Source organism: Ictidomys tridecemlineatus, chromosome 4 (assembly GCF_052094955.1).
Source record: "Ictidomys tridecemlineatus isolate mIctTri1 chromosome 4, mIctTri1.hap1, whole genome shotgun sequence".
Classification (NCBI taxonomy): Eukaryota; Metazoa; Chordata; class Mammalia; order Rodentia; family Sciuridae; genus Ictidomys; species Ictidomys tridecemlineatus.
This window is the reverse complement of record NC_135480.1, coordinates 172915587-172932175: the sequence shown is the minus strand read 5'-3', so window position 1 is coordinate 172932175 and position 16589 is coordinate 172915587. Positions and strand designations below refer to the sequence as shown.

Below are 16589 nucleotides of genomic sequence, written 5' to 3'. Positions count from 1 at the left end.
TCCTGTTATTATTAGCAGCAGGAAGTTGGGATCACAAATAACAATGAAAATAAAATGTTTACCCAAGGAAGGCAGCCCCGTATCTGTCCAATCCCTCCAAAGACTCTGTTCTGTTTTGGAATCAAATTGAGTCAAACTTAACAAATGGCTATGCCCTTACAAACTTTCCTTGAAATCTTGTGTGGATTGGGATAATTCTCTAGGAAAGGAGATGGATTTGGACAGGATGCATGACGACAGACAGGTCAGCCAGTTTTGGTGGTGGTCCTGTTTTTTCAGCTGAGTTCTGGGCATAATTTTCAAAGAAATAATGAAAATGTTCAGACCACCATTTAGTTTTAACACAAGGAAAAAAAAAGAGGATCATCCCATGGGGAAGTAGCAATACAGGTATATTTTATTTCACATTTTATTAGTAGACAGATGGGCAGAAAAAGACAAAATAAACCACTAAAGGGGAAGTCAACACAAAAATGCATCAAGATAATCTTTTCTCATAAGTTAAACTGAAGAAAAACATCTACAATTTCAGCTAAGAAAACTATTAAAGTCAGGTGTGTCCTGCTGGTTTCAGAATAGTTGAAAATTGCATCTGAATTTGTTTAGTTGTAAATGTAAACCTTGTTTATCAGGATGAGAGGGGTGGAAAGTTAATTTTCAGCAGAGTACTATACATTTTCCCTTCCAATCTCTTACTCCATTGCCTCAAACAAGGAAACCAGCAAAGGTAAAGAAGCAAATAATTGCCAAGGAAGGTTTTGTAAAGAAGGAACTACAAAAGTTCGGCTAGTAGAAAAGAACTCTGGAATGATAAAAAAGGAAGGGGGGGACTGTGAGAGAAGCCAACAATGGAATCATGATATTATATCTCCACTCTAGTGAGGCCTCAATTAGAACCAAAAGAAATATGCAGGATTTTTGAGTTTACTTCACACCAAATAATTAGCACAACTGTACTCATGAGGTTTTGGCATAAGCCAGAGACCTCCATCCACTCCCAAAAGAAAAAATAAACACTTAGATTCACAAGTATTTTTTCCCACAGGATATGTTCTCAGGGACAGAAGTCTGGAACCAGCATCTGGGTTTTATAAGTCAGTCTAAACTATCAGAATATCTACCTGCCAATAAATCAACATACCCCTGGCTTCTGGAACTGATTGTACTCTCATCAGAGGCAAACCCAACTTACAATAATATTGCCCTGAAGGGCTGAGAGGTATGACCTCCACTTGGCGCTCTGGCTCCCTGAGTCAACATGCAAGAGGCCAACAGGGTCTAATGGGACAAAGCTGAATAGCACAGCACCTCCCATAATGCCAAGATGCCTGGCCTGCCCTGGGAGTGAGATGCTTTAGCAGTAAGGGGAACGAAAGGCTTTATTTTAGGGCTCCAAGAGAGTCAGACGAGCTACTGGCTGTAAACTTGTATAGTATAGGACAGGTATGGGGATGGAAGGGGGATAAAAGCAGGGGGTGAGGCAGTAAATCAAGAGAATATTGAGAGGCTTTGGCTCCAGAAGGTTTGCAGGGTATCTGGAAGCATTACTTAAGAAGTGTGGGGATCAAAACGGCTAGTTCCAACATCCTTTAGAGTTTTTACTTGGACAGAATCACAACACTGTCCTATAGAGCTGCTCTGTTCCCTGAATCTGTGGAATCACTAGATTTAAGGGTGCAATTAGCAGCCCGGGCCCTGTGGAGATTACACAAAGATTCTGGGATCAGACTCAACAATATCCCATAACAACCTCATTTAATAACAGACCAAACTTTAGAGGCCAGAGAGGACTGCTGAGAAATAGCGCATGTTTGAGAGAAAGTTTGAAGAGCAATGAAAACCCTGAGATCAGAAAGGAAGGAGGAGCTATGGAAATAAGCATCAATCACCTACTCTGACCACCCTAGGATCTGTCCTACCCTTGTCCCTAATCTGCCCTTTGGTTCATTCTGAGTGTGATCTAAAGAAGGAGATGACACTGGTGCACAGGGATCTTAAGTAGGACTTCTGTCACCTTGCAGTTACTTTCCTTCTGAAACCTGACTTTATAGCCAGCTTCCCCACTCAGAACACCATGAACTCACATACCTCAATGACAAAAATCACCTACTTGGATGATGAAGGCTGCTGGATCTCAATCTTAATTGAAGCAATACATGATAGAGACCTGGGAATCAAACCTGCAGCAACTGCATGGCTAGAAGATCTAGCCTCGCATGGCTGGAAACTGCCTGCAGTCAACTCCCTTGGTCCTGCCAGAAGAGACAAAAACCCATGGGAAGCTCCATGCACAATTTCTGCTGCACTCCAAAGCCAAAAAGTATATTGAAAGGAGAAAAAAAGTCAGAACTGGTCACTCATGTCTCATACATATCCACATTTATCACTATCAGTATAAGCAGCTCAATGAAAATCAAAATCTTAACACATGCACCTAGGATTAATACTGAGTAATTAAAAGTGGCTACTTAAAAAAAAAAAAAAACCCACCCCACAGTGAGAGAATAGCTTTGAGGGGAAGGCCATGTTAAGTACAAACAGGTGTCTCCTCTCCCAGTGGCCACCAGTAGTTTTGAGTTTCCCTCAGCAGCATCAACCAAAATTGGCGTGATTTTTAACTTTGTTCTTAACACTAAAAATCCACACACACTAATTTCCACTTTTTCCCCACACACTCCATTCCCTAGTGGGGGAAAAAATAACCCTGCCTTTAAAGAATAAATAGCAACCAAGTGCTTAGTTCTATGTAAAGTATGAATATTTATTTCAGGCTTTAGATTCCCAATCGATTTCAAAAAACAAAATCTGATTTCTCTCCTCAAGAATAGCTGAGGCCTCCGTGTTAGGATGATTTCATGAAGGCTTAAGGAGCACATTTCATCAGGCTTAGCATGAAGTAAGTCCCTGATGCCCACTGTATCCTGGTTAGGAAGGGAAACAAAGAAAATTCACCACCATGGGACTTGAATGAATGCATACACACTAATGTAAATGAGCAGCTAAACCTTGGCAAATTTGCTTTTTTTTTTTTTTAAAGTTTGTTTTGTGGGTTTTTTTTTTCCATTTTCTTTTGCTACCCAGTATATGCAGCACTTGTGAACTCCCAACGGTTTCCAGCTTTAAACACATTAATGTCTTGAAAAGACTAATTCTTCAGGAATCTAAAAACAGAGCAAACGTGTTTTGCTGTGAACATTCTGCAGAGACGAAGTGAGGCGGGAGTTTGGGTTGTTGGTTTTTGTTTTTTTTGTTTGTTTTTTTGTTTTTTGTTTTTGTTTTTGTTTTTTTTTTTAAAAAAGAATCAATACAGTGATGGAAGGGTAAAGAATGCAAGAATTCAGACATTCTGTGGAGGGTTACTTTCTCTCCATGAAAGGTCCATAAAAAGGAGCAAACTGAGATCCATAAGGGGAGTCAGCAGGAGCTGTGTTTTTTTTTTTTCCCCACCCCCGGTGAATAGGTTTTTGTTGAGGGGCCGCTGCTAGGTCCCCACTTGCTCCCCTCCCTTTGGCCTGAGACGGCAGGGCAGTACAGGGGCATCAAAGGAGCACGTCACGACTCCTCGTTCCCAGAATCATCATCATCATAACAGTCGGCATCTTCCTCCTCCTCATCTTCATCATCAATGTCGTCATCATACAAGTCGTCATAAAGCAAATCTGAGCTGTTGTCATTGGAAGGCACTTTAGTTTTGATGCAGTATTCCGCCAGGGTTGTGGGGACCTTCACTCCGTCCTTTTCTGCTTCGGCTTTAGTGGCTGAAACCTGTTTCCTGAAGAGTGAATGACAAGTAGTTTATTGTCTCTGTTTTGAAAATAGATTTATAATTGGCCCCAGTCAAGATTCCTTATCACACTGCTTTTCAAACTCAAGTTCCTACCTGAAAGCATCTGATATTACGTATTACACTATATTAAACAGTCTCAACCCATTCGTTATCATTTTGAAGGAAACTTTTAATAATGACTTTTTTATGTGTGGGGGATAAATATTGACAAGAAGGAAGCTTAAACACAGTCATTCTCAAGAATTAATGAGATATCAACTAAAATAAATATATTTTTTATCATCACCAACCTGACCTAATAAATGTAGCTCAATAATCATCCTAATCTATATTCAGAGTAAAAATGTAATCTTGTGCTTACATTCCAAAGTCTTATTATGACCCAGTCTTGGTTCTCACGGTCACATTGCTTTCTCCAATTCTAACATTTAGACGACCCTGGTCCATTTTTTGTGCCTTGAACACATTTAGTTAACTTTCTGTCTGGACCACTAGTTTTCCTGATCTGTGTGTTTCCTTTTTGTCATATCTTGACTTAAATTGCATTCAGAGTACCCGCTAACTCCCAGCCCCACATTCTGGGGATTGAATGCAGGGCCATACACATCCTACACAAGTGCTCTATCACTGAGCTACAAACCCAACCCCAGAAACAACCATTTAAATTAGGCATCACTCTCTCACAGCTTCTTGTTATATTCTACTGATCACTATTTTAGTATTTTTTTTCTTTTCATGATCTTTTTTGTTCATTCTTCTGTATCTCCTTATCAGAATATAAGCTTCATCAGAGCAGATGTCATACCTTTCTAGTTACTTCTACTTTCCCAGTGCCTATAACAACAGGCTAGCATACAACAGGTATGCAATAAATATTTTGATTGAATGAAGAATAGTTTCTATCTACCAAACAAATATAAAAACTGGAGTCATCAAGATGGGGGGTTTCGAATAATCCCCAATCAAGACCTCTTAAGTTCTTCTTTGAATTTTAGTTGTTGTCATTCCTTACATACTGATATTCCTGAGGCTTCTAGGCTTCAATCTCTGTACTCTTTAGCCCTAAGACATCTTACCAGTTCCCAAAGTTTTTACTGACGCTCCCCTTTATACTGATGGTTCCAGCTTACATTTTTTTCAGTGCTACACACACTCAGCAAGAGTGCATTTTTCATTTTCTGTTTGCACAGCCAGTTTTTCCATTTTTCATGAAAAGCATTGGTTTCTAAATCATAAATCCTTCTCCTTTGAAGCTCTGAAGCCTAATTTTCATAGTTTAGTCCATGGTTTTCTGGTCAATCTCAAATAGAATTATCTCTTATCTACCTCCCTAAAAATCATGAAGTGACACACTATCTCTTCTGAAATTAAGAACTATTTTTTCTTATCATGACTTCAATGTCCCTTAAAATGTAGTGTCGATCCTGCTTAATTTCCTATTACTACAAATCAAAATTTACATTCAAGCATTGTAAAACTACTTATAATGTCCTTGACATACCATACTGTTATGCGCCTGTGTCTTAGTTAAACATGTTTCTGTATCTCTTAAAAGATTTTTCCTTACCCCCCTTTTTTTAAGCATGAAAAATTTCTGGTTATAAAGAATTATCGTTCCTAGGAACTCTATTGCCTTATATATTCCTTCCAGTGTATCTTGTTTGGGCTTCTATAATTGCACTTATTATTTCATTTGTTTGCAAATGCCAAGTATGAGTTCCCCCTCAGGAGAAAGGCCTGTCATACCTATCTAGCAGAGTACTCTAAGCTTTTGGTATGCAACAGTCACTTGGGTGGCTGAGAACTATGGAAACCCAAACTCTATCCTTGAAATCTCACAGCTGTGGTTGAGGGAGGGTCTAAAAGTGATTCCAAAGAGCAGAAAACAGATCTATAGTCACACATGATTTCTTTCTTTCTTTTTTTTTTTTTTTTGGTCTATACATGGTATCATGCCAAATAGATTCATTCATAGAGAGGGATTCCATTTGTATAAATTCTAGTAATAACCAAATTTCTAACATTCTCCTATAGAGAAGGACCCTATTTGAAAGTATAATATTATTAAGGGGGGTTGAATATTTTGCACAATTCTTATGTGCTATTATTATAATATTTATTTAGCTAGTGACTGAACCTAGGGACTTGTGTGTCTGAAGCAAGCACTGTACCAACTAAGCTATATCCCCATCCCTATTGTGAAAATCTTATGTCTCCCTTAGGGTTGTTATTAGGAAATAAAAGGCTGAGGCTGACACCTTCTATTTTTTATATAGATGAAGAAAACTAAACCAAAAAGTTAACTGATAAATGGTCACAGGACAAGTAGCAAAGCCACAATAGATTCCAAGACTTCTGGTTCTTATCTAGGTCTTGGTCATGCCATACATTAGTGTTGCTAATAAAGCAGATATCCAGAATATGTACTTGCTACTAGGGCCAAAAATACCAATAAGTTATAGTACTTCATTAATTAGAAAATTGAAAAAGAAAATCTTTCATATGCCTGAAATGTCTGGAATACCTTGGGTAATTCCCTAAAATGGCCAGGAAGGAGAGTTTACAAACAATTAGTCAAGAACCTGGAAGCACTAGTTCCTAGAAAATTGAATCTGCTGCACTATTTTTTTTTTTATTGGATGCTCCCTCAATTTGCAAGCTATTAAGTTCAGGAAGTAATTGTCCCTTCCCACACTACAAATCTAATTGTGAGAAATTATTCTGGAGTAGGACAGGATATTTAAATTTTATTTAATCCTTGGTTCCAGCATACACTTTGGTTTGTATGAAGGCTTGAACTATCATCAAACAGAAGGCAGAACAATGTACCTTACCTAATGATTTCAGCATATTCTTTGTCTTTTCCTTTACTGTCCCTCCATTTCCTGAACATAACCGAAGCATCCACATTGGCTGGGGAGAAGGTGTTGGGCTCATTAAGCAGTGAGATTACACTTAACAGAATAGTCCTGAAAACAAGGGAAAAGGGTCAACCATGAATACACATACTCCATATTCTGGTTTTTTGGAAAGTACAATCCGATCTTAAGTTTTCCTTCCCTTAAAATTTTTCAGACACAATTTATTTGATACTATAATATTTGAGGCCTTCAGGAGATGATCATAAAATTTTGTTTCCAGTACTCAACTGTATGGCAACTATCTGGAGGGAAAGGAACAGGAAATATGTTTCTAGCATAATAGCCATGCTGTGAGGTATAACGGGACTTTGTGAAATGCACAATTTGCATGTTCTAGTTTGCAAAAAGAGCTTTCAAATATCGTGTTAAAAAAATCATAACCAGGTGTGGTAGCTCATACCTGTAAAACCAACTACTCAGGAAGCTGAGGCAGGAGGCTTGTAAGTTTGAGGCCAGCCTAGCCAACTCAGTGAGACAATGTTGTGAAATTAAAAATTTCAAAATAGTAGTGTAAGGGGGTGGGCTGGGTTGTGGCTCAGTTGGAGGCGAGCGCTCTACCACTGAGCCACAACCCAGCCCACCCCCCTACATAAAAACAAATAAATAAAGGTATTGCGTCCAACTACAAATAAAAAATAAATATCTAAAAAAAAATAGTAGTGTAGGGGTACTAGGGGTTTAGCTAAATGATTGAGTATAAGTGAAGCATGTAGGAGGTCTTGGGTTTAATCTTAAATAATGAAAAAAAAAGCATAAACAGCTTTAAGGCAATTTTTTCATGGGAAAGGGTAAAAATGATATTATTCATCCAATTTTTATCATGACCACTTAGAAGATCTGAAAAATAGTATTACATGTAAATCTTCACACCTATAAGGAAAGGGAAACAAAATATATGCAGAAGAGTAAAAGCAAAGCTTTGACATAGAAAAATAATCCTCTGAATGATAGAAATCTCTATTCAAAAATATTTACCAAGTACCTACTATATGCCAGAGGCACCAAGTAAGATGTTAAATAAGATATGGTGAGCAAGTTAGATGCCATTCCTGATTTCCTAGGGCTTCTAAGTCTAGTGGGAAATACAAACAGGCAATTTTTACCCAAATATCAAAATTTGAAATTTCAATAGTAAATCAGGAGGAATAAAATTTCTATTAGAGAAAACCACCAAGGAAACATGCCAGCCTTCAAATTATTCCTAGGTGCTTTTCTCCTTAAAGCGTTGCACATGTGTGTAAGAAGAAAAGAGAAAATAGTAAATTTCTCCACTTTTTCCTCACTGGTGGGAGATTAGAGGTGGCTGTTGTTGCAAAATAGGCTTTTGCTCCTGGCTCCAAGAAAAAATAAAGGGAAGGAAACAGGTAATTAGATTTCTGAGTTCCTAAAAAGAGGTAAAGAATTTTGGTATGTGATTATTCAGGATTAATGAAAAGCATTTTCAAAGAAAGAAAACTTTCCTCTCTCTAGTTAAAATCTGTTTGTTACAAACTTTTCAGTTAGACTAAGGATAATCCTCAGGAACTTTCTTAATTTCTTCAGTAAGTACATGAAAGATATTTAAAGAAAGTCATCACTTGGGCTGGGGATGTGGCTCAAGCGGTAGCGCGCTCGCCTGGCATGCGTGCGACCCGGGTTCGATCCTCAGCACCACATACAAACAAAGATGTTGTGTCCGCCGAGAACTAAAAAGTAAATATTAAAAATTCTCTCTCTCTCTCCTCTCTCACTCTCTTTAAAAAAAAAGAAAGAAAGAAAGTCATCACTGCTACAATGGAAAATGACTGATATAACATCATAGAAGTGAAAGAAGAAAATGTGGGCAGAAAATCACATTAGAGTTTCTTCAAAAGACAACAAAATCAGTAAAACAGGATAATGACAAAGCATGGTACAAAGTGGGTGGGAGATATAATACACAGAAGCAAATAACAAAATGGCAAATGTTACTTTCTAGAAATTTCATTTTTTAAAACAATACTTAAAATGGATTGAGGTAGCATGAGTAGTGGCACACATCTTTTCTAGGACATGAGTTTGATCTCCAGGAGTGGAAAAAAAGGTTAAAAAAAAAAAAAAGCAGGGGGTGGGGGGGTAGTATTTTTAAGGAACATAGGAAATCAGAATTACATACATAATGCAACAGGTATTACTGTATTTGCTCCCTTTCAACCTATAGACACCAGTTGGTGGTATTGGTCTGCTCTCCCTCTGTTGCTAATTACCTGTCAATACAAGCACAACTTTAGTAGGACACAATACACCCTAGCTCAACAAGTAAGACCAGGCTCAAGGGTCTTCAAGAAAAGTTTATGTTTATTTGGTTGTGTGTGGATTTTTTTTGTTCTGTCGTGGTATGGAAAATCGAGCCCAGGGATGTTTTACCACTAAGCTGCAACCCATCCCTTTTGAAGACAGAGTCTTACACTGCTTAGGGCGCCTCACTAAATTGCTGAGGTTGGCTGCGAATTTGTAATCGCCCTGCCTCAGCCTCCAGAGTTGCTGGGATTCTGCACTGTATTTGCTATGAGCCTATCTTTTTTCTTTCTTTCTTTTTTCTTTGTTGGTGCCAGGGATTGAAATCAGAGCCTCCCGCATGCTAGGTAAACACACTATACCACTGAGCTACATCCCCACCTCTTTTTTATTTCAAGACAGGGTCTAAGTTGTCAAGCATGGCCTTAAACTTGTGATCCTCCTGACTCGGGCTCCTGAGTAGCTGGGATTATAGGCATACACCTGGCTGAGAGATTGTTTCTTTATTTCAAAGATACCTGTCAATGTTCAATTCATAAGAGTTGCACTATCAATTTCTCATTTTTCCAACTGGTCTCAAAGAGATGACATCAAAGAAGAGTATATTTTAAGCCAATAAACTGCAGGATGTACACCTAAATAGATCCCACAGAAATCTCACCAAAAAGAGGGTACTGGATATAGAAAGAAACTGCAACATCAGCACACTGCCAGTGTATTTCCTGCTGAGAACTATCTTAGCTAGAAGGGGTGGCCAGGACATCCTCACAACAAAGGAGACAAGTTTCAAAATAAAACAGTATTTAAAGCTTTACACATAAGCCAATCATAATTTCGCCAGTGCTGACTAATAAAGAGAAAAATGAAATGGCACTTTTACCAACAACAGCTTTAAATCCATAGAATGGTGATGAGATGAATCTCATAAAGCTAAATCAATGGGAAAACAACAATTTTCTTTCTTCAAAAGAGGCAAGGCAGGAGAACTATTAAGTGTTGTTTAAGTGGTGATCCCAATATAAAGGAGCATGTGATCCATTCTGTGAGTGGTTGGGAAGGGTTTGTGATGGGATAGAAATTTTACTTGTCTTACCATCTTAAGTCAGGAAAGTTCAATTTTTTGCAGGATTGAAGACTGCTGTTTCTCCTCAACGTACACATATACCCTTCCAAGGAAGCATGTGAGGAGAGGAGGACTTTTTTGAGGGGGTGGGGGTACTGGGAACTGAATTCAAGGGCATTTTACCACTAAACTACACCCTCAGGCTCTTATTAGTTTGTTTTTAGACAATGTCTCAACACATTGCTGAAGCTAGTCTTGAACTTGTTTTCCTCCTGGCTGTCAACTCCAGAACTGCTGAGATTACCAGAATGTGCCACAGCACCCTGCAAAAGTCATTCTTAAAACACCTAAGATTATATTATTTTCTGTGTGTGTCTCTGTCTGTCCGTCTCCCGCCCCCGATCCCCGGCTTAGTTTCTTTTAAAAAAAAATTTTTTTTTGTAGTTACAGATGCTCAGAATGCCTTTATTTTATTTTTTAGTTTTATGTGGTGCTGAGGATTGAACCCAGTGCCTCATGTACGCTAGGCAAGCACTTTGCCACTGAGCTACAGCCCCAGCCCCACACTTTTCACTTTTATTGACCTACCATAATTTCTGGTTGACTTGTAGAGAAGTGAGGTCCAATTCTCTGGCAACAAAAGGGAACACTACATACTGTTGCTTCCACTTATACTGACTTTGAATTCTATTCTGACCTTTCTAATTTATCCAGGGTCCTTTTAATATCTCATTCCTACTCTTTTAAAGGAAAGGCCAGTAACACTAGAAGATGACCCAGTTAAAACTCATTCACATTTCTATGTGGAAGAGGGATTTAAAGAGGACATGATGACAAAGAAGCCAGCTGTAACTAGGAAAATGTGGCAGCTACTCATAAAATACAGTAGGTTCAACTGGTATAGTTACTAGAAACAACATTTCTTAATGCTTCTAAAGCAACTAAGAAATTTAACTGCTGTGCAATGTTGTAACTACTGCTGAGTGATGTATTCCTGAGAATACAAAGAAGGAATGAGAATCTCAGATTTAAAAGCATAAAAATTTTAAAATGGAGTATTTTAGCTTAAAAAATAAAAATTTTAAATACACAAAATATGTATGCAAAGAAAGAAACTGGCACGTTAATGTCAGTGGCATATAATGTGGAAAAATTAAGGAAGTAAGCAAATAAAATAACCCTGGTCCAGAGCCAGGCTTAAAAGAGCCCTAGGGCTACTACAGCTGTTTCCTGGCCTTACCTACTCTGTCACCCAATGCTTGGGGCATTCCTGGTGCTCTGCCATTTCAATGAGTTATAGAAAAGACCCAAGAAGAAAATTTCCTACCCTACTCCTGAAAGAGACCCTTCTGCATGAAACAGTAGCTGCTGGACTGAATTATCAATCTAATCCTGCCAAGACCACTTTCCAATCCTAGAGCCAACATTAAGAATGACAAATACTTCCAGAGATGGTACCTCAGACAAAGCATTTGTGAACTCTAACGGCAAGGTCCACCTCTGCCCCCAAATTCTCCCACTTATTTATAGACAGAACACAGTTTAAGGTGTGTATTATTTCCACAGCTCAGGCTGTAGCTCAGTGGCAAAAGGTATGTGGTGCTGTATACTTCTAATCAGACATGGGTCAGCATCAGGGACTCATACTGCCCACAACCCCAATCTTCCGCTGACTAATGCCTACTATTAAAACTTTCCAATTCCATAAGGACAGATCAGCACCACCTCCCTTCCCACAAGATGTCTGGATCCAGGCTTCACCTGGAAGGTAGCAAACAAATGAGTAGCTAGATGAATTTTTGAATCCTTACTATTCTAACATCTTTTTTTCTCTGGTCAACAACTGTTATTACTCACAAGGTCTTCTGATACAGATTGTATTTCTTTAGGCTACAAAAGCCCTCAGAGTGTTCCTTTATTTTACAAATATGTCCACTTAGGTTCTGAATGACAGACTTGAGTAAAAGTGGTCAGGGAGAAGTATAAACATTTTTGAGAATATGAAACCACTTTCAGATACCAGTGCCATGCTGAGGCCAAGACTTCAAAGAGATCAACTGAGGGCTGGGGATATGGCTTAAGCGGTAGCCCGCTCGCTTGGCATGCAATGGGTGCTGGGTTCGATCCTCAGCACCACATAAAAATAAAGATGTTGTGTCCACCGAAAACTAAAAAATGAATATTAAAAAATTCTCTTTCTCAAAATAAATAAATAAATAGAGATCCAACTGAAGATAATTTACTGTCTTAAGACCACCTTGGAGCTGAGGTGTGGCCCTGTGATAGAGCACTTGCCTACTATGAGTGATACCCTGCAGAAGTATCACAAGTTCAAGGCTAGCTTCAGCAACTTAGCAGGTCCTAAGCAACTTAGTGAGAAAGTGTCTCAAAATTTTAAAAAAGGTGCTGACAAAGTAGCTCACTGGCTCCCATGGGTCCAAGCACCAGTATCCCCCCAACACGCACGCGCGCGCGTGCACACACACACACACACACACACACAAAATAAAGGAAAGAAAGAAAAGAAAAAGACCTTAGGGGTGATTCCGAGATAACCTGTTAATAGTTGTGAAGCCTCTAAACAAAAAAGACATAAAGTCAGAGAAAGTAGTTCCTGTGGTGTTTTGGAAGAACTTCCCTAAATCGGGGCTCAAGGAGCCTGTGGGCCTGGGGAGGAAAAACTATGCTGGTACCAAAATGCAAAGGACAATTTCAGAGGGGCAGATTAATATGAAAAGTATCCTCTGTCAAAGAACTAGGTTAATTTGGCTTAGCTTACAAATATTAAGATCAGACAATGCAAATGACAGAGTCTGTATATTTTAATCAAGGAGAAAAAAATCTTGAATTCCTGTGGGCGGCAGCAATACATTTTCTAGGGACGAAAGCAATGAGAAAATCCTTGTTTAGGGCTTTGTATGTGAAAAAAAGGAGAGGTTTGTTTTCTAGGGGAGATGTTTAAGTATTTCATTCAACATTCAACCTCCAAAAAACAATCAAGCTGGGCATGGTGATGCATGTCTGTGATGCATGTCTGTAATCCCAGCAACTGCTGAAGCGGGATTACCACAAATTAGAGGCCAGACTGGATAACTGAACCTCATCTCAAACTCAAAAATACAAGAGGCTGGGAAGTAGTTTAGTTGTGAAGTATCATTAGCTTCAGTCCCCAGTACTGCAAAACAAAACAAAAATTAGAATCACTAGTATCTTAGATAAACCTGCCCCTTTTTTTTGGTTCAAATTTTCAACAAATCTTCCAAAATTTTTCTATAAACCTTTCATACAATCTCCCCTTATCCTTGGGGGTGTTTATGGTTTATATATGAGGTGTCCCTCCAAAAGCTGATGTGTGATACAATGAAACAAAGTTCACAGTGGAATGATTGAGTTATGGGAGCCTTAACCTAATCAGAGCATTTGATCCCTTACATGGATCAACTGGACAGGTAGGGTGTGGCCGGAAGAGGATGTCACCCAGAGTGAGCCTTTGGGTATGTATATATTTTGGATTTCATGATTAGAAGTCTTTCTGTGTGTTTCTTGGTGGTCATGTCCTGAGTTACTTTCCTCCACCACACTCTTCCTACCATGATGTTTTCCCACACCTTAGACACAGATCTATGGACTGAGAGCTTTTAAATCATGAGACCCAAATAAACTTTTCCTCCTCTAAAATTGTTTCAGTTGGTTCTTTTGGTCACAGCAATGAAAAAGCTGACTAATAGAGGAGTTATGTTCCAAGAGCCCCGCCCCCACTACAGTGTATCTTGAAACTGCAGACAGTACCAAACCCTAGATATATACTGGTTTTCATATATATATATATATATATATATATATACACACACACACACACACCTGTGATAAAATTCAATTCGCAAATTAGGTAGAGTAAGAGATTAACAATAGCTGATAATAAAATGGAACAATTATAACATATTCAATAATAAAAGTTATGTGAATGTGGTCTGTCTCAAAACATCTCACTATATTTTCACCTTTTCCCTTTAAAGAAGCACTTTATAGTTTTCTTCTCTTGGGCATACCTCCCCCTTCCCCAAATCACTGCTCTTTTGTTTTGGGTTCAAGTAAACTCAAGTAAACTAAGAGTTAATTTGAACACAAGCAGTACAAATCCACAACATGACAACTAATACTACAAGTATTACTAAGTGACTAACAGGTAAGTAGCACACACAGCCTGGATATACTTAACAAAGGCTGACTCACATCCCAGGCAAGAGGAGGAGGATATTACTCAGAATGGAATACAGTTTAAAACTTAGGAATTGTTTATTTCTGGAATTTTCCATTTAATATATTTTCATACTGTGGTTGACTATGAGTAATTGAAACTGTAAAAAGTATAACCAGAGACGTGAGGAAACAGTGGGAGACTACTCTGGGCTACCTCCCTGTTAAATTATACTGTCAAAATATATTGGCTGTCACATGTGGTGTTGTGCACATGTAATTTCAGTGATGCAGGATGCTGAGGCAGAAAAATCTGAAGTTTCAGGCCAGCCTTGGCAATTTACCAAGACTCTGTCTCAAAATGAAAAAATTTAAAAGGACTGGGGATGCAGGTCCTTGGCAGAATGCCTCTGGGTTCAATCACCAGTACTGCAAAAATTACTTCTGAAGGCATAGTGCTCTCTCATAAGCATGTTCCTGAGTGAACTTAAAGTGGAATAAATAAAACTCAGAATTTAATTTTTTTACAGTACTAAGGATTGAACGTAGGAACACTTTACATTAGAGCTTCATCCCTTTTCATTTTATTTTATTTTTAAATTTTTGAGACAGGGTCTCACTAAGTTACTCAGGCTGGCCTCTAACTTGTGATCCTCCCAAGTACCTGGGATCATACCATACAGTGCTCAGAATTTTCAATATTTACTTAAATCCAATGATTAAAGTCTTAAGATGTGCTCATATATGCATCATTTGCTAGATGGTACTTTTTAAAGTACATTTTATATTACAAAATATCTAAAATAAAATTCTGAAAAAAATTACCTTAGTTATTTTCATGTATTTAGCAACTTAGTTAAATCCTATACTACATAAAGTGAACTGTTTGTGATATAGGCATCTAACAACTGTCTCCCAACAGCCAAAATAAATTTATTTGAGGAATTAAGAAATGAATTTTTTGCTAACATATAGAAAATGATTACTTCATATCTGTACAACAAAAAACTCCATAGAAAAATAGCAATGAGGGGCTGGGGCTGTAGCTCAGTGGTCAAGCAACTTGCCTCGCAAGTGAGGCACTGGGTTGGATCCTCTGCACCACATAAAAATAAATAAAGATACTATGTGTTCATCTACAACATTAAAAAAAAAATAGCAATGACCCCACTCAGCTAGATAATAGGCACCATTCTAATGGCTTTACATGGATTATTCATTTAATTTTTTCATCAGTCAACTGAGGTAGATATTATTCTTGGCTTTCAGATAACAGAATCAAAAATTAACATTTTTTATTTTCATTAGAAATAGATTACTAATAAAACCTAGTGTTTTACAAGTCCATCTCTTACAATTAAAAACTATCCTTAATTATTCACTTAGAAAAAATCAGAAAAGAATCTGTCAGAAAAAGTATAAAATGTAGAAGAAATGTTAAGACAATATTTAGACAAGAGACACATAATTATTATTTACTGGAACACAAATAATAAGACAAATATGAAGCTGAAATCTCTAAAAAATCATCTAAAACTAACATTTCATTAATTTATAGTTTAAGAAGAGTTTTCCTGTTTCATGCAAAAATCTCTTAATATAAGTGCCCAATACAGTGGAGAACAACCTTATTCCAGGCATTTCAGAGACTAAGATTGGAAGGGCTATTTGAGCCCAGGAGTTTCAGATCAGTGTAGGGATCACACAAGACCCTGTCTCAAAACAAGAAAACAAACATTAGCATGAATATAATGTGTTTAAAATGTGCATTATTTTAAACAGATTCAGTTCATATTAGAGAAGCAATTTCAAAAAGGTATATACCTCACACTTCTTTCATGTCATCAGATAAATAATGAAAAATAGTGCAAAAAAGCTTAATCATTTATGTTTATTCTAGCTTCACACATGGTACTACTGATATCTGAAGAGATCAATTCAAGATTCAGAGAATGGTAAAGACAATGAAGTTTAAAATTTTATTAGTCAGTCCATAAATAAGCAAAACATTGAAAATTACCTAAATTCAAACTGTAGAAAACAGTTAAATGAACCAAAGACTAAGTTGGGGAAATAATATTACCAAAAGCACAGGATAGCACCCAAGATACCAAAATCTATGGATGTTTAAATCCCTTACATAAAATGGCATAGTATTTGCATATAACCTGTGTACATTCTTTCATATACTTTAAACCATCTCTAGATTTTTATAATACTTAATATAATGTAAACATTAGCTTTACTGTATGGTTTAGAAATAATAAAAAGAAAAAAAGTCCATCTCTATTCAATACAGATGAGTTCTTTTTTTCCCCAAAATATTTCTGATCCACAGTTGTTTGAATCCACAGATATAGAGGGC

General features: G+C 37.6%; 1 protein-coding gene across 5 annotated transcripts in view; it reads right to left on the bottom strand.

Annotated features, from left to right (window-relative positions):
- Window positions 1-371: 371 nt before the first annotated feature.
- Window positions 372-16589, bottom strand: part of Ube2r2 (ubiquitin conjugating enzyme E2 R2) — a 101375-nt gene continuing 85157 nt past the window's right edge. For all 5 annotated transcript variants that reach the window (XM_078047746.1, XM_078047747.1, XM_078047748.1 and 2 more), the window contains 2 exons: window positions 6622-6756; window positions 372-3772 (listed from right to left, as the gene is read on the bottom strand). In XM_078047746.1, the coding sequence (XP_077903872.1) occupies window positions 3553-3772; window positions 6622-6756 (355 nt within the window). In that variant the 3' untranslated portion in view covers window positions 372-3552. The remainder of the gene's footprint in view (window positions 3773-6621; window positions 6757-16589) is intronic.